Source organism: Lepidochelys kempii, chromosome 10, assembly GCF_965140265.1.
Source record: "Lepidochelys kempii isolate rLepKem1 chromosome 10, rLepKem1.hap2, whole genome shotgun sequence".
NCBI classification, from domain to species: domain Eukaryota; kingdom Metazoa; phylum Chordata; order Testudines; family Cheloniidae; genus Lepidochelys; species Lepidochelys kempii.
In genome coordinates this window covers 28,526,540-28,549,211 of record NC_133265.1, presented here as the reverse complement: position 1 = coordinate 28,549,211, position 22,672 = coordinate 28,526,540, and the positions used below count along the sequence as shown (strand labels likewise).

Here is a 22,672-nt window from a genome sequence, read left to right as displayed (position 1 = left end):
GACTACATAGGCCACTTCTCTGAACAAGTATGACAATTCCTATGTTTATCTGGCAGTACAGATTTCCTCACACCACCCAGTCTGTGATCTTCAACCATTAAAATGAATGGTTTATCAGGGGAAAAAAACAGGCATAATCCTCTTTAATAAAAGGTTTGGAAGACAGTGGACTCGTTTACCTGATGCACAGAAATGCTTTATTCAGCTTTGCAGATGCTATGGACTTACATGTTCATGTTAATGAAGGGCTGCAGATATATAACAGTTTTAATAAAATAGTGTAAATGAGAGCTTAAAGTCTATTTCAAGTGTTTTCTACTCTTTATCGCTTCAAGCAATTGAGAAAGTTAGATAAAGCTGCAACATTATTTGCTTTAAATATTAGATTAAAAATGCATTCTTCTAGAATGTTTGTTGCTATATGGAATGATAAATGTTAAAATGTGATTTCTAATGAGAATTAAAAGTGTCATGACATCACTGCCATCTATTGCAGAATTGGAAAGTAAACAGCCCTTGCCCAGCATACTGATCAGAAGAGTCTTTATGGGTTTCTCCTGTAGGAATGAAAAATGTACTTTCCTATTTTGTCAGGCTAATTATACCAAGAAGAGAAAAAACATATAAAACAAAACACATTCTTTCTCATCAGGAACCTCTGTGAACTGCCTACCAGTTTGCAAACTGTTAAAATTCATTCATTAAAAGTTCATGGTCTGTTGGACTTTTTTTCCTTCAAGCATTGCATTATGTACATTTCCTCCTATCTATGTTTGTGTGACAGATTGTTTAACAGATTTCTTGTATAGAATGGTTGTATAGAATACCAGGAAGACCTGGTTTAGAACCTGTGGACATAAGCAGAATGTTGTTTGGAAATGTGCTCATGCTCTCTAGTGGATATTTTAGTAATAAAAAATCTGAAAAGTCAGTCAGTACCAACATTTAGATACTTAATTTTGTTTTTAACTTAATTGAACAACACAAAGTTAGAAGAAATTTAGGGCTAACAAAATTATTGATGGGAGAGATGTATCCATATTTCCATACACAAGGTTCAAAAGGAGTGTCTTAAGATTTTACACTACCCACGTTTGATCAGTTACACCCCTCTTCTGCAGTTTGTACCATGTAGGCAAACCCCAGTTCCTTCAGTGGGGCAGTGCACGGGCCCAGGGGTTCTGTCCACATGGAACAGCTTGCAGAATCTAGGTCGGTGTCATGCAAGTTGAAGATCAATAGAGTTTAATCTAGAAATGGCATTACCATTAGAAATCTTTATTTGGAAAGCCCTCTAAGAAGAGTATGCAGATAACTGTATCTTCACTTTTTCCACACACATATACTGAGTACAGTTGTTTCTCTGGTCTAATTTCATAGATGCTGAGCATCTGCTGCTCCTGTTCAAATCAATGGGAACTGTGGGTGTTCAGCACCTTTGAAAATAAAGAACATGTCACTCATACTCACTGTAGAGTGGCTCTATAATATGTCATTCATTTTTATTATGTTTTTATGAGAAATTATGACATTTCAGGATAAAATATTCTTAAAGGTGTATTATCCTGTCCATGGCTGAATGCGGGATTTGCTTAGGCAACACTTTTTAATGTTAATGATATCTGACCACATAAACCCCTAAGTATCAGTAGAATAGATAACATAGCAAATTTCTTTTAAAAAATTCTGTCATCATTCTGCATATATATATGAGATTATTTTATAAGCAAGTACATCCTTTGGAAATCAATGCATTTTTCTCTTTTAAAGGGGGGGTGATCCTTACATAGGCCATTGATCCATACAGAAGACCTATTATTATTATTCATATTTCCTGATGGCTTGTGAGACTCGAAGTAGAGAATAAGCACAAAGTTAGAATACTAGCTTTTCTGGCTGTGGATTCTGCAGATGGAAGCCTAATAGATTGGGCAGGGGGGAGGGAAGCCTACCAGTTTGGTGGAAGTCCATATATCTTGGGTGAAATCCTGGCAAATGATTCTTTCTAACAGCAAAATTTAGTGGAGGCAGGATTTCACCCCTTAAGTTCTTACACAACACCTGCCACCACCTTATGTAAGCACAGTACATTGCATTTTCTTGGAGGAAAATGTTGGCCATTCAAATCCCATGGATAAATACAGGTTTTGTCCAAAACATGTATGACTTCTCATGATGAGAAGCGTCTGAGCAGGGGAAAGAGGAGTGATGGTGGATCCCATCAACGGAAAAATAACTCCATCACTTTTATCTTTTTTTTTTCACTGCAGTTTTTCCCTTTTCTGAATCCTGTGGCAAATAGCCAACACTATTGTGGTGGGTCCCCTGCTTTTCGTTGGTGTGATGGGTCAGGGCACCGCCCCTTGTCCCTATTCTTGGGCATCAATGGCTCTGCTCACTAGTGCCCTGGTCGGGAGAGAAGGGGAGCAGGGAACAGACCCAGGTCTGCTCACAGCTCCGGGTCCCAGACCCTTCAGTTTTGCCAACTTCTTTCGCCTCAGGCAGGGTTTCCCTTCTGCTGGTACTCTGATCCTCTGGTCAATAACAGTACTCCTCCAAAGTACAGTCAGTTCTCCCTCCCTCCTTCTGTCTGACTGAAGCAGGGTTTTTTTATTAGGTCTCTGGCTGGGCCTTAATTGAATCCAGGTGCTCTAATTAACCTGTAGTAACCTCTCCTCGGTCCCCAGTGAATAAGGCCCTGATCATCTGGGGGTTTATAAACCTCCCATCTATCACTCTCCTGCTGCCCTCTGGCCCTGCTGTATCACAATCCATAATAAAAGATACAAACGTTGACTAACTTAAGTACATATGAAACAAAACATTTCCAAAAATACCTCTTTCTACATGTGACTTCCATTCTAATAAGTAGTTTTAAATGGCTCTTGATAAAGAAAAAAATATTTTTGTTCTTGTTCAGCTTATAAGGGATTCAGTAAGTGATTTTATAATCTGTCTTTTTCCTAGAGAAGTAGTTTTCACTTGTGCATTATGGAAAAACTGGTGATACAATACTTCATGAATTAGAGGGCTTGTCTACATGAAGCAGCAATGTGAAGTACAGGGGTGTGATTTCTAAAGTGCACTAATGTGTTTCACATTAATTGGTCTATGCAGACCCTGTTGATGTGCACTAAAGGTACCCTAGAACACTTTAACATAATACTCATTGAAATAATACTATGTTAAAGGGCACTAGGGAACCTTGAGTGTACACCAACAGGGCCTGCATGGACCAATCATGTGAAACATGATAGTACGCTTCGGAAATCGTACCCTAGTACGTGCATTATCCCACTGTGTAGATTAGCCCTGAGACAGCAATTCCAAATCTGGCATGAGTGATTATAGTTACTGAAGCCATACTCGGGAGTCAGAGGGTTACAAGAGCTCTAGGAATTTGGGTGATGATGAATTGAATAAATGCCATAATAAGTTTAGCTAATTGAGAGGATACAGTAGTTCAAACACATTTATAAAAAAGGATACATGGTTTCTCTCTGAATTTTAATTTATTCAAAAGTAATATCACTGAAGATTTAAATGAAATGAAACATCTATTTCCACTGGTTTCTGTTGAGATTCTAGTGTATAGACTGTGAGAAAAGTGCAGAACTAGAAGACAACTGAATAATTAAAGTTGAGTGAACTCCTCCCCCTCTAAAGTTTCATCCAAAAGGTAGGTTTATGAACTAAAGTTTATATAAATCATTTTGGTTTGGAAACCTTGTGATAACACTTTGTGTTATGATATATTGATATTTATACTTATTGCCTTATGAAAGTTGTAGAGATGTGCAAAAATTAATAATAAAAATTGAAAAGGGATTTTTTTTCTTTTTTTGACCTTCAAAATGAAATTTGATTTAGAATCAAGTTTTAGGGAAGGATTCTCTTTAAAGAGAGTTATTTTATACAAACTGTTTCATCCAATCTTAGTAATAACAATACTCATAATATCGTTTCAGTGAATGTTCACTGTATGTCTCAAAACAATATAGAAGGCAATGTCAATATAGTTATTCAGAATGACAAGTAAAGGAAAACTTGTAATGACATTGACAGATTAGATAAAATACATTCTTTGAAGTATAACAAATAATTGTTGTTAATTTTTCAGATTACATGCAGGGAATGATGCTGGGGTTCTTCCTCTGTAGTTTCTATAAACTCTGTAAGGAATATTTTGAGAAATCTGCATAACAGAGTTTGCATATGGGGGATTGCCTCCACAATAAAAAGGAGCTAGAGTAGATGATTACATGAATGCTACACTATAGTAATACAACTGACAGAGGAAGGTGAACATGATCGTCAACTCTTCTCTCTAAATATGTGTTCATAAAAATGGAAGAATCTTTAAGAAGAATAGTGCTCTGAACATCATACTGCTCTGGCTTCATGTTTAATCAGTGTAATAATAGTAAACACATAGTTCTTAATAAACTACAAAAAAAGCTTACTGATGTGTGATGACTCACAAGAATAAAGGAAATTCTCTCACTTATTTGTAAATTAAATCTTACTCTTCCCATTTTACCCAAAATAATCTATAACTAATACTATAGTTATATTTCTTATTACCATTCCGTTCATTTAGAATTATATTAATTAGATTTCTCCTTACTACTGCAAACTAAATTGACAGCACCTGATGGTTGTGACAGCTTACTACCCACCTCCGGAGTGCTATCTGATGTACTGGGGTTCCACCAGCCTGGTCTCCCTTACTCTGTCCTGCTTCTTTGTTACATAATCAATATTCCTAACATCAGATACAGAAATGATACATTCATACAAATAGGATAATCATATTCAGTAGATTATAATCTTTCCAATGATACCTCACATGACCCATCTTGCATAAAACACATCTTAGTAATGCCATATTCATATCATAACAATATCTCTAAGAAGAATATGGGGCATAGTATCACAATGGCATTCTAAAATGACACATTTAAATCATCACAAGGTTATCTGTGGACATGCCACAATGTAATATTTGCATGGCAGTTTAACTCATTATGCAACATCCCATGAAACAGTTTCATACCTGTCATTCACATCTGCATCCTGAGATTTCAGAGAGCAGCTCTAGGGAATGAAATAGGCAGGTGTTGAACATTTGTGTAACAAATAAAATAATCATGCGGCACTTTTATACCTTTGAAATAATTCATAATCCAGATATGTTACACTCACCCCTCTGTAAGTGACATTTAACACTTTTTTGGAATGTGAAGTTATGCAGTGCAAGGGTTTTCAAACTTTTTTGAAGTTTGTACCATTTAACAAGATACTGATCCTCTGATGACCCACTTCCACATCCCAAATCCTGATCCTGTGTTGTTAATATTTTACTTGGTTTTCTTAAAACATACTACATGTATTTGTCATTTTTATCATCACATTGAAACGGCATTCTGCAGTGTTCGGTTAATGTCTAAATGTACAATTAGAAAAGTCAAATTTGTTATCAAAATAATAACCCTTTCCCGCACTTCCAGTGTTGTCCTGCTCCAACATCTAATCTGGGGAGAGCTGCACTCCTTGTTGTATTCTTCTCTTTGTCCTCACAATATCCTCTCCACTAGCACATGGTCCTTTGCCATATTCCTGCCACTGGCTTCCCTTCCTCCCACTTCACAGGGAAGGCTGTTCCCTTCTTCCCAGCTGCAAGTGCCATTGGAACTGCTGCACATTGGTCTATAGTAATGCAACTCAGGTCCAGAAATGTTGCTTTACTTTTGTAACCTGATCCAGCATGGGTCATTAGTAGCTCTAAAATCCAGAATCTTCAGCCTCAAAAGAATGGGCATCTGCTGTGTAAACTAAAGGAGTAAAGCCCAAATATTTAAAGGTATTTAGGCACTGCTCTGCTCAGCATTGCAAAATCTGACTGACTGAGGCACCAAAGTGTCATTTTTAGAAGTGACTTAGGCACTTAGTGCTCTCTTAGCTAGTAGCAGTAGCAAACAATACAAAAGTTTACTCACAGTTTCATAATTGCAGTGCCTTTTGTCATTCAAAGTTATTGGGAAAATAATCTAATTTTGGAGAGTCTTTGTTCTAACATTTGTAATAGGATGCCCATGGCTTTTGGATAGTATTTTTAAAGATCAGCATTTTTAATACATTTAACATTGTATCTTTGGTCAAGTTCATACATATTTAAAATGTAAAGATTTTTGTGCCGTTAGTGAACAGAAATGTACCATACCTTCTCCACTTTGCTTTTTAATTTTTTGTAGAGAAAATGTCCATCGTTTTTGTACCCATATGGAAAAAATGATTGAATCTGTAATTCATGTGAAATATTTCCTGCATTTCTATTAAAGTATATAGTTTATTTTATAATATACAGTCCAGATAATAGGCATTGACACTGCTGAGTGTGTCATCTTCACAGAAAATTGTTACTTGTGATATTTTAGACAAAAATTACAAGTATAGTTGAATCCATCATGCAGATAGAATGTCAATGTTTCCCTCCCTCACCTAAACAAACACCTTTTCTCCTAAAAATTACACCAATTAACTTTGTATGTATTCTGTTTTCAGATTACTTAGTCTTGTCCATGTCCAAAATTTCCTCATATATTTTGGGCTAAAGTGCAGCAGTCCCAGTGAAAATGTATTAGTGGGGGATAAGCAAAGAGTGTGTGAGTGAAATTTTTAAAAGAACCCATTGACTTTCAGTGGGACTTGTGCTGCTGGGGGCTTGGCTACATGGGGAGTTATTCAGGAATACCTATTCCTGAACTCCATGTGTGGATGCTTTTATTCCAGGGATTAAGCTCATTTAGGTAAAGAGGGTCTTCACATGGGGTAAATCAGGAATAGTTAATCCACTTTAAATTCACACCCTACCTTGTTCCAGATTAACTTTCATGTGTAGACAGTCCCCCAGTGACTTAGGTTTTTTTTTTTTGAAAGTCCTGCTCTGCATCTACAGTAATGCTGTAGATGCTGTGCCCTAAGGTCCTGATCCAAAACCAGTGGGAAACTTTCCATGACTTGGATGGTTTTCATTCAAACCCTAATTGCAGTGTGGAATTGGCTAACATGGCTAATGTGGTTCAGTGTATCAAAGGATGACGTAGGTTGGAGAGGGTGCGTTGACACCCTTCATAACTTAAAAAAAATGAGAAATAAAATTGTGGAACTAGTATGACATTTCCTAACCATCATATTGTTCACTCGGCTAGTATGCTATATCCCTTTCCCCTACCCAGTGTGTTTTTGTCTAGTTAGATTATAAAATATTTGGAGCAGGGATTGTCTCTTACTCTGTGTTTACCCCAATCTCCGTTAAGCATCCTACTTACTACCATAATATACATAACACCGTGTGAGTGCCAGGAAATTGGTGCTGGGGAGGAGGGAGGAGTTGCACAGTTTAGGCAGATGTAGTAAGTGTTTCTGAATGTTCCCGTATGCTCTCTGTGGGTGCCATATCTCTCACCATCAGCCATGCATCTCTTATTCCCAGAGCCCAAATTTAGTTCTTTGACCCTGTTTTCAAACTTGAACTTTTGAAAATAAAATTAACGAATATTTATGAAATAGCAATATCATTGCTTCAGCAGCTTCCCACTCCTGAAACTTTTTCCTGCTGCCTCCCTCCTACCACAGCCTTGCCTCACTGCCACAGTTTTCCTCTGTGTCAGAGAAAGGCTTCAGCAGCCAAGAAGCCACAGGACACTATACTGCTAAAATAGCACTGTAGATGGGGAAGGCACTGCTTGGGCAAGCAGAGAGCCATATGGATATATACACAGGTGCATGCCAACAAGCTTCAGGTGTGTCTTTACTCCACTCGTCTAAGCCATACCTCACAATCTACACTGCCATTTATATCCATTCTAGGAGGGCTACCTATGTATATACTCTAAACACAGCCATAAGAAGTGTGCAGTGTAGATGTACCTTTAGTGTGAATTAGATTGGAAAATCTGGTTTCCATATAATCTTTCTTCTTGGTGTGAAGTTTCATATCCACATGCTGACTTCCTCTGTGTTCATTTGAAATACACATGAAGTATGTTCTCCGGACTCCTCTCTTGAGGTTTCTGCATGTTCTGTCACACCCATTACAGATGTGTATCCACTAGCTTTAAGTAGGAATATGATTTTGTTTTCCACACAAATTAATGTAAGATGCCTGAAAAACAATAGGTTCGTGAACCACATTTGCCAATCTGGCCCTCTGCACTATTTGATACTAAGACAATGATGGATAAATTAGCAGCATGTGAAACCATCACATGTTTTCCAAGCTTTCTTATCTAGAGAAGCACGTAAAAAGTTTCTTCACATTTGTATTTATAGGTGGTCCCATTATTGCAGCTGTACTCTTAAGAGCACATTGGATTAGGGTTCGTTGAAACACTTGAACAAAAAGAAACAAACAAAAATAAATAAATAAAACAAATCATAAATTGTGTTGGCATATTTCTCCAGGGTTAGTTTGTTTGTTGATCAGTTGGTTTTGTGGTTTGGGGGCTGTTGTTGTTTTTTATTTGAAATTCTGATCGAGTTCACCAAGTGTTGAAATTCTGACCAAGTCTACTATGACTATCAGCTAGTATTGGTGGTGTCAGACCACTACTTCAAAGAACACTGGTATGTCAGGGAGCTGGTTTAGGGAAGTAGGATCAAGGAATCCAGAGAGGCCATTTGTGTTTCAAGAAACTCCAAATTTTGGTAGATCAGGGCCCATTTACGCCCTGTGCATGTGAACCAAAGACTTGCTGAGATTCCTGAAGTAAGATGGCATGGTTAGGAGCACTGTGTAGGAAGCATGATACAAACAGTTTAAAAAATGTGATGTAGTGTTAGGGCGACCAGATATCCGCTTTTTAAAGGGACAGTCCTCATAGTTGGTACTTTATCTTATATAGGCACCTATTACCCCCCTCACCCCCGTCCCAGTTTTTCACACTTGCTATCTGGTCACCCTGTCCAGTGTGAAGGTAAAGATTATGGCTAACACTGCAGAATCTTGCCACAAGTTATAAAATGATGTAAAAACTTGTTGATAGCATTCTCCGAAGAAAGGAAATTTAGGCTGTTAAAGAAAAAGGGCTAGTGCCCTGTAGGGGTCTCAGACAATAGTCAGGACTGCATGAGAGCTGGGTAGTGTGAGGAAAGGAATATAGTTTTTGGAGAAATCACAGATCTGGAGGAACAAAGGGCACCTGTTAGTTGTTGGAATTCTCCCAAAAAAGCAGTGTTGGTGATTGAGTATTTAAAAAAGAAATCTGCCCCTACAGGGAAAAAATATATATTTTTACTGTATGGAATTGAGAGATGGAGTTTCAAATGGGGGCATGGGTGGGACGAAAGTGTGTGTATGGATCAATAGTACATCAGTTCGCTTAGTTTAAAGGAATATCTTTCCTTTGGCGCCATCTTTAGTTCTGTGTGCAGTAATGTACGGAATAATAAACCAGTAATAAATACTGCCAGCTCTTCATAACTTCTATTAATCTTTGCAGGAACTAATATTGTACATTTCAGAGTACATGCCCCCCTTGTACATATACCTTAAAGCAACTGTCTTCACTGTTCTCAGTTATTCAGTGCTTTGTTCTGAATGGGACTGGATGAGTTTTCACTCACTCTAATAAATCATACGCAGATCTGGTAAACTGGTAAATGAAGGAAAGGCATTATTGTGCTATTTGGATTTGTAAAAGGCATTTGTTTAAGGTGTTTTATTTTCTGTTAGAGTGCATTCTCAGGGGTCACCCAATAATAACAGGTTTCAGAGTAGCAGCCATGTTAGTCTGTATCCGCAAAAAGAAAAGGAGTACTTGTGGCACCTTAGAGACTAACAAATTTATTTGAGCATAAGCTTTCGTGAGTTACAGCTCACTTCATCGGATGCATTCAGTGGAAAATACAGTGGGGAGATTTATATACACTGAGAACATGAAACAATGGGTGTTACCATACACACTGTAACCAGAGTGATCACGTAAGGTGAGCTATTACCAGCAGGAGAGCGGGGAGGGGGGGAGGATTTTGTAGTGATAATCAAGGTGGGCCATTTCCAGCAGTTGACAGGGAAGTCTGAGGAACAGTAGGGGTTGGGGGGTGGGAATAAACATGGGGAAATAGTTTTACTTTGTGTAATGACCCATCCACTCCCAGTCTTTGTTCAAGCCTAAGTTAATTGTATCCAGTTTGCAAATTAATTCCAATTCAGCAGTCTCTCGATGGAGTCTGTTTTTTTGTATTTTTGTTGAAGAATTGCAACTTTTAGGTCTGTAATCATTTGCAATCCTTCAACAAAAAAACAGAAACCTTCTTCCAATTTCCAGCCTCTAATTTCCAATTCCTGCTGGCTGCCAGGGCTCCTGCTGCAGGCTGGCACTGGCAGCTAGGTGAGGCAGGCAGGTGAGGGGCCGGCTGGTGGCGCACTGTAGGGGAGGCTTGAGCTCTCCCCTGGTGGGGCATCCGTCCGCACCTGTCCTGCCCTGCTCCTCTGGATGCTGGGAAGTGCAGGTGCAGTCCCTGGCATGCCCTGCTGCTGGTGGCCCCTGGAAAAAGGCCAGGGGAAGGGAGCAGCAGGCCAGGGGGTCTCAGCTCTCACCTGCTGCTGCCGCCAAAGCTCCCTTTGACAGCAAACAAGAGCAGTGGTGGGGCAGGGATGCGTCCACCAGTCAACCAGGTAAGGTGACCCAGCGACTGGGACTGCCCCAGCCCCACACACTGCCCCCTACACACACACACACACACACACACCCCAGCCCCCTGCCCTGACTCCTGCACCCCCCCCCACACACCCAGCCCCACACACACACCCTGCCCTGACTCCTGCACCCCCCATCCCCACTTCCACCCTGAGCACCAAACGGGAGCTCCTGCACCCCCCATCCCCACCTGTACCCCTCGCACCAAACAGAAGCTGCCCCAGGTAAGCGCTGTGCACCCCAACCCTCTGCCCTAGCCCTGAGCCCCCTCTCTCACCTTAGCTCCTGGACAGACTCCCCACCCCAATCCCCAGCCTGCTCCTGCACCCTAACTCTCTCCAAGACCCCACACCCCAACCCTGAGCCCCTCCCACATCCTAACTCCTGGCCAGAACCCGCACCCCAACCCCCACCCCGCTCCTGCACCCTAACTCCCTCCCAGACCCCCACCCCAACCCTGAGCCTCCTCCCACATCCTAACTCCTGGCCAGATCCTGCACCCCAATGTTTTTTTTTTATGTTTTTTTTTATAAAGCTGAGCACAGGTTCCAACTAACTCTAAATCCACCACTGAGTTTCGGAGTGGTGCAGAGCTCTCTTTCATGTTCCACAATCAGGTAAAATGATAGCTTTACTTTCCTGCTGTTGTTATTCTCCTGCATTGCAAGGTCTGTTTACATCCCTAGCTTTCACTGGGCTAGGTTTGTGTCTGCAAAATCCAAGGCTCTGGTGGCCTTCAGACCAAATTCTGTGGCTTTCACTGCCAGTTGCTATGCTTCAAAGACCTTGCAGCTCAGATACTGCCACCATGTTTCATTTGCAGAGAGTGAAGCCTTACTTAGAAGATGTGGGGCTATATCCTGGGAAGTGGTGACTGTGGAAAAAAATTGGAAGTTGTGGTGGTTAATCAGCAGAACATTAGCTCCCTGTGAGATGCTACTGCCAAAAGGGCTGAGGCAATCTTCAAAATCATTAATGGGGATCTGAAATAGCAATAGAGAGGTCATTTTACCTCTGTATTTGGCACTGGTGCCACAGCTGCTGGAATATTGTGTCCAGTTTTAGTGTCCACAGGATATTGGTAAATTGAAGAGGGTTCAGATAAGAGCCATGAGAATGATTAAAGGATTAGAAAACATTCCTTATAATGATATATTCAAGAAGCCCCATCTATTTACCTTAACAAAGAGGTTAAGTGTTGACTTGATTACAGTCAGTAAGTACTTACCTGGGGAACAAATATTTGATATTGGGCTTGTCAATCTAGTGGAGAAAGGTATAACACGATCCAATGGCTGGAAGTGAATGACACCAAGTTGGGAGGGGTTATGAGCACTTTGAAGGACAGGATTAGAATTCAGAATGGGTCTGACAAATTCGAGAATTGGTCTGAAATCAACAGGAATAAATTCAATAAAGAGAAGTGCATAGTAACTTAGAAAGGAAAAATCAAATGCACAACTACAAAATGGGAATATAACTGGATAGGTGGTAGTATTGCTGAAGAGGATCTGTGGGCTACAGTGGATTACAAATTAAATGAGAGTCAACAATGTTGTGCAGTTGCAAAAAGAGCTAATATTCTGTGGTGTATTAACAGGAGTGTCATATGTAAGACACAGGAGGTAATAGTCTTGCTCTGCTAGGCACTGGCCTGAGCTGGATTATTGTGTCCAATTCTGGGTGCTGTACATTAGGAAATGTGTGGAGAAGTTGAGAGAGTCCAAAGGAGAACAACAAAAATGATACAAGGTTTAGAAAACCTGACCTATGAGAAAAGGTTAAAAAAATGGACAAGTTTAGTCTTGAGAAAAGACCTGGTAAATCGGCAGTCTTCAAATGATTTAAGGGCTATTATAAAGAGGCTTGTGAGCAATTGTTCTCCATGTCCACTGAAGGTAGAACAAGAAGTAATGGGTTTAATCTTCAGCAAGGGAGATTTAGATTAGCTATTCGGAAAAACTTTCTAACTATAAGGGTAGTTAAGGTTTGGGCTATGCTTCTAAAGGAGGTTGTGGAATCTCCACCACTGGAAGTTTTTAAGAACAGGTTGGACAAACATCTGTTAGGGATGGTCTAGGTTTACTTTGTCCTACTTAAGTGAGGAGGGTGGACTTGATAACCTGTTGAGATTCCTTCCTGCCCTACATTACTGTGATTCTATGAATTTGAAGCTAGACACATTCAGATTGGAAATAAGGTGTAAAATTTTAACAGTAAGAGTAATTAGCCATTGGAAGAATTTATAGAGGATTGTGGTGGATTCTCCGTCACTGACCATTTTTAAATCAAGATGGGATGTTTTTGTTTTCTAATAGATCTGATCTAGGAATTATTTTGGGGCAATTCAATGGCTTGTGTTATTCAGAAGGTCAGTCTAGATGATCACAATGGTCCCTTCTGGCCTTGGAATCTATGAATCTGAATGCAGGCTAAATTGAAAAAGTGGAACTTTATTAAACTTAAGCTCTCCACATTCCCTGTTTTCCTGCTGTCTGGTCAATAACACTCCCTACAGGGGACATTGGCCCTTTGACTCCATGTCCATTGCTTATGATACAGCGAGCTCCTTCTTCTTTGACTTTGCAGGTACTATATCACCCTTTTAGTTAAAATGTTATTGTGTTATAATGATTTTCAGCAATGTTATACAGATTAAATAGCATTCACAGTAGTAGAAGTGTTAGTTTCAGCAAAAAGCTGCAGCACAAGGTTGAAGTGTAAAGCACATGGTTACAAAGTGGGGAAACATTTTAAGTTCAGAACCATGAAAAGAAGCCTAACACTAAAACAATGTAGTTAACTGTGATTTGTTTATAAATGAAGTTTTGTAGCATTTTTAGTCTAGGTTGAAAAGAAGTGCAGTGTAATCTTCCAAAAAATATTATTTTGGTCAGTTCTCCAGGGTAGTAACTCTTGCTAATGGTGAAGACATTTGAAACATTATTTGTAAAATATTATAGATTCATAGATTCATAGATTCATAGATATTTAGGTCAGAAGGGACCATTATGATCATCTAGTCTGACCTCCTGCACAATGCAGGCCACAGAATTTCACCCACCACTCCTAAAAAAGACCTCACACCTATCTCTGTGCTCTATATTATTTGCCTTTGTAACTTATTTTCGTATTAATAGTTTAAGTACTTCAGCATTGTTGCAAATATGGATGTAACCATACAAGGAATTCTTTGCTGCAGGAATTCAAGGTCCCTGTAACACTTCCATAGAGAACTCTTACTTATTTGAATTTGGAGATGTACTAATACAGTGTACCTGATATTAAACAATAACATCTGCAGTCATGTAGTCATGGCCTCTGAGATCTAGAATCTCCTGACTTTTTGAAATCACACCACATTTCATATCTGAACTCTTACTCTGGCCCAAATCTATATTTTTTTTCATAAGGCGCTGTTTACATTTTATATCACTATATACATTATTTTATTGGACAATTAAGTCCACAGTGCATGCATGTAGTTAGTTAGGTTCACAGTTATCCTGTTTGCATGCACAGTTTGGGGCAGAAAGAGGGGAGGACACAGTAGATGTGCTCGTATTTTTGTAAGCATTCCTCTTGTATTGATCTATGAAAGTTTTTGCACTAGGGTTTGGAGGACCATATTTACCAGATCCATAACACTTCAGTTACATCGCAGTCAAATTCTAATATGAATGTTCCTCTTCCCTATGCCCTGCCTTTATTGCAGAAGAACCTTTGATCAGCATATCCAATGAGAAAGCTGATATGCAGATAAATGGTTAGGAACATAGTTGGTATAAAAATAGCATACATGTTATGCTTATCTGTATTTTATAGTGAATGCTTCATTAAAACATGCAAAAGTACATATTTTAGGTGACTTGCAGAATAAAGGTGACTTTTTCTGTGGGCTGCTATAATTCTGTATGATTTATGTGTAACTCACATGTAAATACTCTGATCAATGGAGAGTGATTAGCCACTTAAAGTTATATTAAAAAACAGTAAATGACTGGTGGTGTTGAGTAGTTGTTCCAGCTATACCGAAAGAAGGACAGGAGACACTTAATATGGATTTAATCAGGCCGTAACTTTATTATTAGATGTCGGGGACTGCCTGGCAGATAAAAATGTTCAGTGCAGGTAAACCCTGTTTATTTTGTAATTACCTGGGGCCGGGGGGAGGGGGCGGGTGCCAACCTCTTTTTCCATCCAGGTCCCTCCAGCAAATCCATTGCTGGGACCTTACCATCCACCCCCCCTTGTAGGAGGGGTAAGGTGGGCTATAAGAAAGGGGGGGTTGGCTCCCTGCCATTCCAATCTCAGGAACCCCAAACCCGCCGTTCTGTTCCTTTAGCTAGCACCTCCTTTTTAAGTCCTTTACCAGGCCATTTATCTGGTCACTGGATGCCTTCCCTATAGAGTACCTGCACTGGACATCTGCCCCACACTTACAAAATAAGTTGCGACATATAGCCTACCACACCTTTTGTGCTCACCATAATAGGTCTTCCCTAACACTCGCTGTGAAAAAACCCCACTCCACTGAAGCCAATATGGTAGTGAGGGGAAAAAATTCCTTCCCAGCCCCACTAAAAAGGAGTGACTAGCACAATGCCCATAGCAGGTTCAAACCCACCTGTACCCACCTGATAATCACACTCGGGGGAGAGAGGGTGGGTGCTGCCTTGCCTGCTGCATGCAGAAAGCAGTTTCCAGTGCCAGAGCTTGCACCCTTAAAGCCTTCTGCTCTTACATTCCAAGGGGGTGAGTCAGTGCTACAAAGCTGACCAACACCACCTTTTTTGCAGCAGTTTCTGACTTTGTCTCTTCTTGCTCCCCCGCCCCCCCCCCACCCTCCCCCCACCACTACTGTCTTCCTCTGGCAAGCCTGGACAATGGCCCCCCTGCTTTCAGTGTAGGGCAGTCATTTTGACGGGATGTAATAAACTTTACAAATGCTATATGTGTTACTTGTGAGTTATTTAGTATAAGAAAACAGATGCCTAAAAACTGCAAATTCTTATACTTGACATATTTTATTCTTCTTAGGCAACCACTTAAAAACGCAAATCTGCAATTGGTAGGAATTTTTTGTTCAGCTAATTTTGCATTGATTTTAGTTTAAAAAGCAATCAAGATATAATGGACAGCTACTCAACCATCTTAGGTTATATAAGTTTGATTTGAATTCTGTGACTTTTCAGGGAGAGCGTTTTCTCTTTTGTTTTCTTGTTTTTTTGCCTTGTTTTTGTTCCCTCTAAATTGTGGTATGTGAAATCTGCAGAACAAAACAATATTTTAAAAGGTTAATATTGATCTGTAACAAGAACTAAGGCATGGACTTTGTAAAAAAGAGTCCAAGATTATTGTTCTATAAAATACAGTATGCCTTTCAGTGTATTTCCTATGGGTCTGATCGTACAAAATACTTATTTTTGTAAGTAATTGTATTCACATGGGATTAATCCCAGTGTAAAGTTACTAACGTGTAAATGTCTGCAGGATCAGGCCCTGTGTGTGTGAACTCTAAGTTCTTTTAGCTGTAGCAGGATGGGGCATGTTTTTATGGTATACTCATTTCAACAGACTTGTTTAAATAATGCTTATAAATTAGTTGTCTCTAAAGTGTTGTTTGCAGTGGCAGTCTAAAATCATGATTCCTCACATGTAGGTTTCCTTGAGCTCTGAATGCATTGTTAAGAGTGTGATATATGATTGTTGCTGTGTTTCTTAGTGTGTCAGTCATCTAACCTAGACCCCCACACATCAACTGTAAGCCATTTAGAAATAAAACCACAGCATGTTTTTCATAAATCTCAGGATACTTTTCCATCTAAATATGCTTCATTAGGCTCACCTTCTGTAATACTACTGAATCATTAGATGACATGTAAAAAGAAATCGTTTAGACACTAATCTGTTAGCTATGCAGAGCCCCCATGTGTTTGATACATAAATGCACTGCAGATTAAACCATATGTTTCACTTTCTCATACAGAAAATGTTTTCAAAGCTGTACAGATGCAGGATTACATTATGTTTTGAGTGCTGCTTTCAAGATCTTTACCACAACTTCCATTGGAAAGGAGGATAATCAACATTTTCCTTCAAAGATTACATTGCTTGTTAATAGATTTCTGTTGGATGGAGACCTAATCAAGTAATTTACACTAAAAAGCAATTGCATGCTAAAAATTTCCAGAAATGGTAGCTTTCTGTAATGATGTATATAATAATGGCAGCACTAGACAATCATACTTAAGATAGATCTTCTTTTGGCAATGATACATTTATTTTAAAGTAAGTTCTGGTTTCTTTTTAAAAATCTTTAAAAGCATTTCTCTTAACAGGGTGGGAAACCCAGTAATAGGAATTGAGCTAATTTCTAGGGGAAAGAATGCAAGCAGTTAGCTCTTAAATTGAATCAAGTTCATATAATAATACTAAGCTCGTATATAGCACTTTTCATCAGTAGATCTCATAGCACTTTACAATGGAGGTCAGAATCATTATCTCCATTTCAAATATGGGGAAACTGAAGCAAATAGAGGGGAAGTAATATGCTCATTAGGTCAGTGCCAGAGCGGGAAACAGAACCCAGGTCTCCAGAGTCCCGGTCCAGTGCTCTATCCAGATCTTGGTGAGGTGAGATAGTGAGATGGATTGCATCAGGTGTTTTTTTTCCTTTCATACTGTTGCTTATTTAAATTTTGATAAACTTCGTCTCAACCACATCATGAGAAAATCTATGAAAACAAGAAAATCTATGCAAACAAAATTTGAACCTCAAAAACCAGGCAATGCTTATGATAACCAAACTGTGCCAATCGTAGTGCTGGTGTAGAGCTATATAATGGCTGCTCCTGCAGGTGTACTACGAAGGGACAAAGACTTTCCCCTCTCCTCAACCTCCTGATAGCATACCTGTTTCAGAGAAAGCCATGCTATATATCAATGGGGCTTGAGCACTGGACATTTTTTCCTTAGCCTAAAAGGCATGGACAGCTGCATAGGGTGCCTGGCAAGATACTTTCTCCCTTGTGCTTGCTGGGACCAAGATGTTAGGCCCAGGAGGATGGAACAGTACACATTTCAATTAGGAATGTAAGTGCTGCTGCACATAGTGCTCCCCCTAGCATCTCGTAAAGCATCTGCCTTGTCAAATGAAATATTTCATGGCACCTCTGCTCTGGTACTGCAGGTCAAGTCCCCATAACACCACCCAAAACTCAAATAAAAGCAAGGGCACAATTTGCTCTCTAGGCTTTTGAAAGGGACAGTTATGACCTTGAGTACCACCTGCTTTTCATACATACAGACCACCAAGTTTTCCTTGGGAAACCTGACAGAAAACTTGAATGGAATGCAAGGACCTGAGGTACATGCCCTGGACATTGTACAGGTGCTGGTGTTCTAGAAACGCATCATGCATCCAAAGAGAATGGCTAAATATGCTAAAATATCTAATCAATCAAAAACAAAAAATAGAGTTCATCTTCTGTTAATTGTTGTTTAAATTGCAAACACTCATATAGTTCAGGGAAGGGACTCCTAGGATTGGAATACAAGTCACTCAAGTAGTTTCAGGGCCTACGTCTGCCCTTACATACCTCTGCCAGTTTTTATGGTTTAAATTTACTACGGCTACTTCTACTACTACTTCTTCTTCTGTTGTCTGCCTTCTTGCTAGCTATGGGCATGGGAGGAACAGAAATGGAAGAGAAAGCTGGTTGACAATATAGGGGAAATGGTGACAGTTACCGTATACAGAGGTGTCAATTGTGCAAAGTAACCAGACTGAAAACAGAGATATTTCTCCTCTGTGATGTTTTTCAATTACAGTAATTTTAAATGTTATTTTTTAACCATCATAGGGTTTTTAAAAAATCCGATTTTTAATTTTATGGTGCCACTTTTAAGATAATGCTATTATTAGTTCTTAAGCCCAATATGTCAAGACAATTTTGTGAATGGGCACATCACCCCTACACAAGCTCTGTCCTCACCAATATTTTTATTTTTATTTTTGTCACTAATGGGTTAATTAGTTAGTTTTAACTAATTTGTGCCCTACTGGAAATAAAGAATTGCAGTCTCTGTAGAATAACAGTGAGCACAGCAGGTAACATCTGCCAGCATTGCTGGGACCTCTGATCATATGTGCTGCAATGCCTAGAAACAACAGAACAGAGTTTATGGTAGTTTTTGTGTATGCTTTAATTCTGAATGACCTTGCTCTGGTTATAGTATTTTTGTAAACTGAAATGGCTGTTGTATTGCTGCTGTTATCTCTAATGTAATTCTGAGCTTAGTATCAAAAAAGTTTAAAGATAGAAACATGACTTGAACGAATGGACAAATAAAAAATATCAAACCAAAAACCTGACTCCAAATATTTTGCTGATGTAAATAATAATATGATGGTGTCTCTACAGGTTTAGGAGTATGTATTTATGGTAAGGAAACTTTTATGTTTAGAGATACCTAGTTCTTTTAACAAAGACATTTCTGATATTTGAGTAATATAGTTAACATATGAATTCTGCCATTAATACATAGCACTTATGTTACAAATATTATTATCTCAATTTTACTGATGCGGAAACTTAGCTTAAGTTGAGTAGTTTGATCAAAGAAAATAGTATCAGACCTGCGATTAGAATTTGAGTTTTTGTCTTAGCCCAGTATTCAGTCCACTAGTCCATGCAGCTGCACTGATTTTTAAATTACATACCAAGACATTGCAAAGCGTGCTTTAATAAAAAGAGAAAAAAAATTATGTCATAGGTAAAATATCTCTCTTCCCTCTTATACACCCCCTGAAAAGGGATGAATGTAACTTTTATAGTAAGCTTTCTCAACAGCTTTAACTGTAAATTCAGAATCTGAAGTATTATTATTATTTTATATATTTTCTATTTTATTGGAAAACCAGACTTAGTTTTTCACTGGTTTGACAAAGATGGATGCAAATTCTCTGTTTATTCTACATATGCAAAAAAGAAAAACGTACACAGTCATTCGTTTTTGGGGGTTTGTGTATGTGTGTGCGGAACTGTGATAAATGTTAAGATTGCTGTACGAGTACTTCATTATTTTTCAAAAAATTGTGCAGCTATGCATTATGCTAATGTATTGTACGCAATTCATAGATTCATAGATATTTAGGTCAGAAGGGACCATTAGGATCATCTAGATCATAATTTGCCACTTCCTCTAAATATGCCCAGGACATACTCCACCATAGGGTTGCCAAAGTGCCGTTATTATTATTATTCTACAGTATGTCATTAGATGACTTTAAAAAAAGTGGTTCTTTAGATATGTGGATTTTATCAATTCAATTGTGTTTATTTGGAGAAAGAATATTTGTTTTCTGGAAACAATGTAAAATATACTTGCTTAATAAATCATTGCTTTCTACACCCAACCTAGCTAAGAAATAAATTTCCTTCCCTCTCTCTCAAACAGTGCATTAATTGTTTGTGTCTCCAGCTAAACATGTCTAGGATTTGCTGTCAATTTCCCCCAATATTCTTGTATTTTAAAAAAATCTCCACAGTCTTGTAATTTTCGAGCAAATTCAGAATTTCATCTTGTAGCTACTATTATGCAACATTTCAGCAAAATGATGATGATGATTTATTTTATTATATTATTGGGTAAGGTAAACTGTACACATCCAGTTTAAAGGTCCCTTAAATTGGCTATATATTTATTTACTTATTTAGCCATTTTTATTTATTTTGTGGGAGTGGGGAGAGGGGATTGGGTTTTTTGCTAAGCCTGCATAAAATTGCCCTTTTATACAAATAAACCAGAGTGATTCTATGCGATGAAGCCTATCAGTGATACTGCAGGGAAAAAGGAGGAAAGATGAAGAATTGCTTTTTCATCTTGTATCAATATATATATAGAATAGCATATTGGAAATCATTAATACTGTCCCATAGACATTTTGAATGATGTAGGTGTAGCATAAGTAATTGGAAGTGCTTACATTCTGCCTTCAGACATTTCATTGCTCGTGAGTTAAAATTGGTTGTCAAGTGTGGACTCAGAGGACTGTGCAAGGTGCCCTATTCTGTCATGTGGTACATATTTAATGCTTGAAAGAACAAGGAAGGGACACGTGCAGGAGAGAGAGATAGTGGTACCAACACAGTGCTGGCAACAGCTCTAGTAAAAGACTCAGGATGGGGAGTATTACAGTATTGCATATCTAATATACATATATTGGTTGTGGGGGCATACATAATCCTATCCTTGCCAAGCCAACCTTGAAATCCTTGGTTTTGCCTTGCATCAGTAGCCCTTTTGTATCTTTTCTTTGTGTGCTTTTTTATTTTATTCTTTCCTGGGGTTATGAGCTATAGGTGCATCTAGACCTGATACAAGCACTGAGGCAGGCAGAAAAGCAGAACGGAGCAAACACGCAGCAAGCACGACAGATGTCTGTAGTCATTTATATTGCCAGCACGTGGGTACCGTTTGCTGTTTCCCCTTACTTCTCTTGTGTTCTCCTGGTGAGGAAACAGGAGGCACTTTGCAGCCGACAATGAAATCTTGGCAGCTAATTGCAGTCGTGGGAGATGCCCTTCAGGTAAGACAGAAGAAGGTTTAAAACAATTTAAGGGAGAGAGAGGGAAAAGGGTAAAGATAGCCTTGGTAAATGATGTGGAGCACAAACATTAAACCCATTGACAGAGATGCAGGGGGGTGCGGGAGTAGGTGTGGTGGTGGTGGGGGGGCAAATTGACATGTTTGGCTGCTGTTATTGTGTAGCTGCCTTCAGTGGCTTCTGAACATTAATGCAGAGAGGTTAGTGTTTGCATGTGGCTTCTGGCTGTGTGATTAGAATAGGGATTTGAGCAATTGACGGAATAAAACCCAAGAGCAATATTAGAAGCATGCTGATGGGTTTTCATATTATGAAAGGTATATGGTATGTAAGTGTACAGGACTAATTCTCCAAAGGGCTGTGCTTATGTTTATGTATGTATAATTTGTGGCTGAATGTGTGTGTTTAGATGCATGCCTGTATGCAGTGCTTATAGAAACTGAGATGTGGTGGGATTAATTGTTCATCCTTTCTTTGTGTCTGACTGAAGTTTGTGTGAACTTCATCTTCAAAGAGATGTTTAACTTTCTTTTGATGTGATATATATTAGCATTTATATGAAATACTGCAGGGATCTAATTAAGAATGATTTTCTAAGATACAGTATTGCTTTTTAATAGACACTTTGCAGGATTACTGACCAAATAGATAACATCTTTAAGAAGTTTAAGGTACCTGAATACTTCCTATTGCTGATACATTAACATGTTAAAACAGGTGCACTTTTGACAGATGTTTTTAAAGTTGATCCCATGTAATTGTGTAGTGTACATGTTAGAGCATTAGTGGATAGAGTGTGGCAATATTTTTATAATTAAAACTCTTCTACCTTTACATATAGTTGAATTAACTTTGTTAAAATATATGCTAAAGAATATGCATATTTCAGAAAAAAATGGATTTATGGCTAAGAACCTTGTTCAGTTACAGAGTAACTGGGATATTGCCAACTACTTTGAACATTTCCTTTCTTTAAAAAAAAAGGTTGCAAAATGTGGAACAATGTTCAGGAAAATAAGGTGTTAAAAAAAATCCTTTTCAGACAGACCTGGGGGGCCATACATTTTAGACAACTTATTGCTTCCTCCAGCACAGTTATGTAGTGCAACGTTGTGTACTGTGTATTTTACATAGTTAGGAGCTGATAGCAAATATCTCAGTTTAGGCGCCATAAAATCTCACTGCTTGTAACCTTAAGATACTTTTCAGGTATTTTAGTCAGTTCTGTATTTCAGTATGTAAAATGATCTAAAACAATCTTTTTCATTCCCATACATACTCTTTTAAGGAAATATGGTTTGTTATAGAAGTAATTGAAACTTATCTAAATAAGTAGGAAGTTAGTAATTTATTTCTG

The 22,672-nt window shown here is 38.7% G+C and overlaps 1 protein-coding gene across 19 annotated transcripts in view; it reads left to right on the top strand.

Annotated features, from left to right (window-relative positions):
- The window catches only part of RBFOX1 (RNA binding fox-1 homolog 1), a 2,436,731-nt gene that overhangs the window by 1,276,961 nt on the left and 1,137,098 nt on the right, over positions 1–22,672 (top strand). Inside the window, exons 1-2 of one of the 19 annotated variants that reach the window (XM_073362509.1) lie at positions 20,951–21,297; positions 21,936–21,986. The exons of 13 other annotated variants lie outside the window; for them this stretch is intronic. In XM_073362509.1, the coding sequence (XP_073218610.1) occupies positions 21,253–21,297; positions 21,936–21,986 (96 nt within the window). In that variant the 5' untranslated portion in view covers positions 20,951–21,252. Of the gene's footprint in view, positions 1–20,950; positions 21,298–21,493; positions 21,516–21,538; positions 21,644–21,935; positions 21,987–22,672 lie in introns of those variants that run through there. 5 more of the 19 variants (XM_073362511.1, XM_073362516.1, XM_073362520.1 and 2 more) reach the window with 5 other exon arrangements.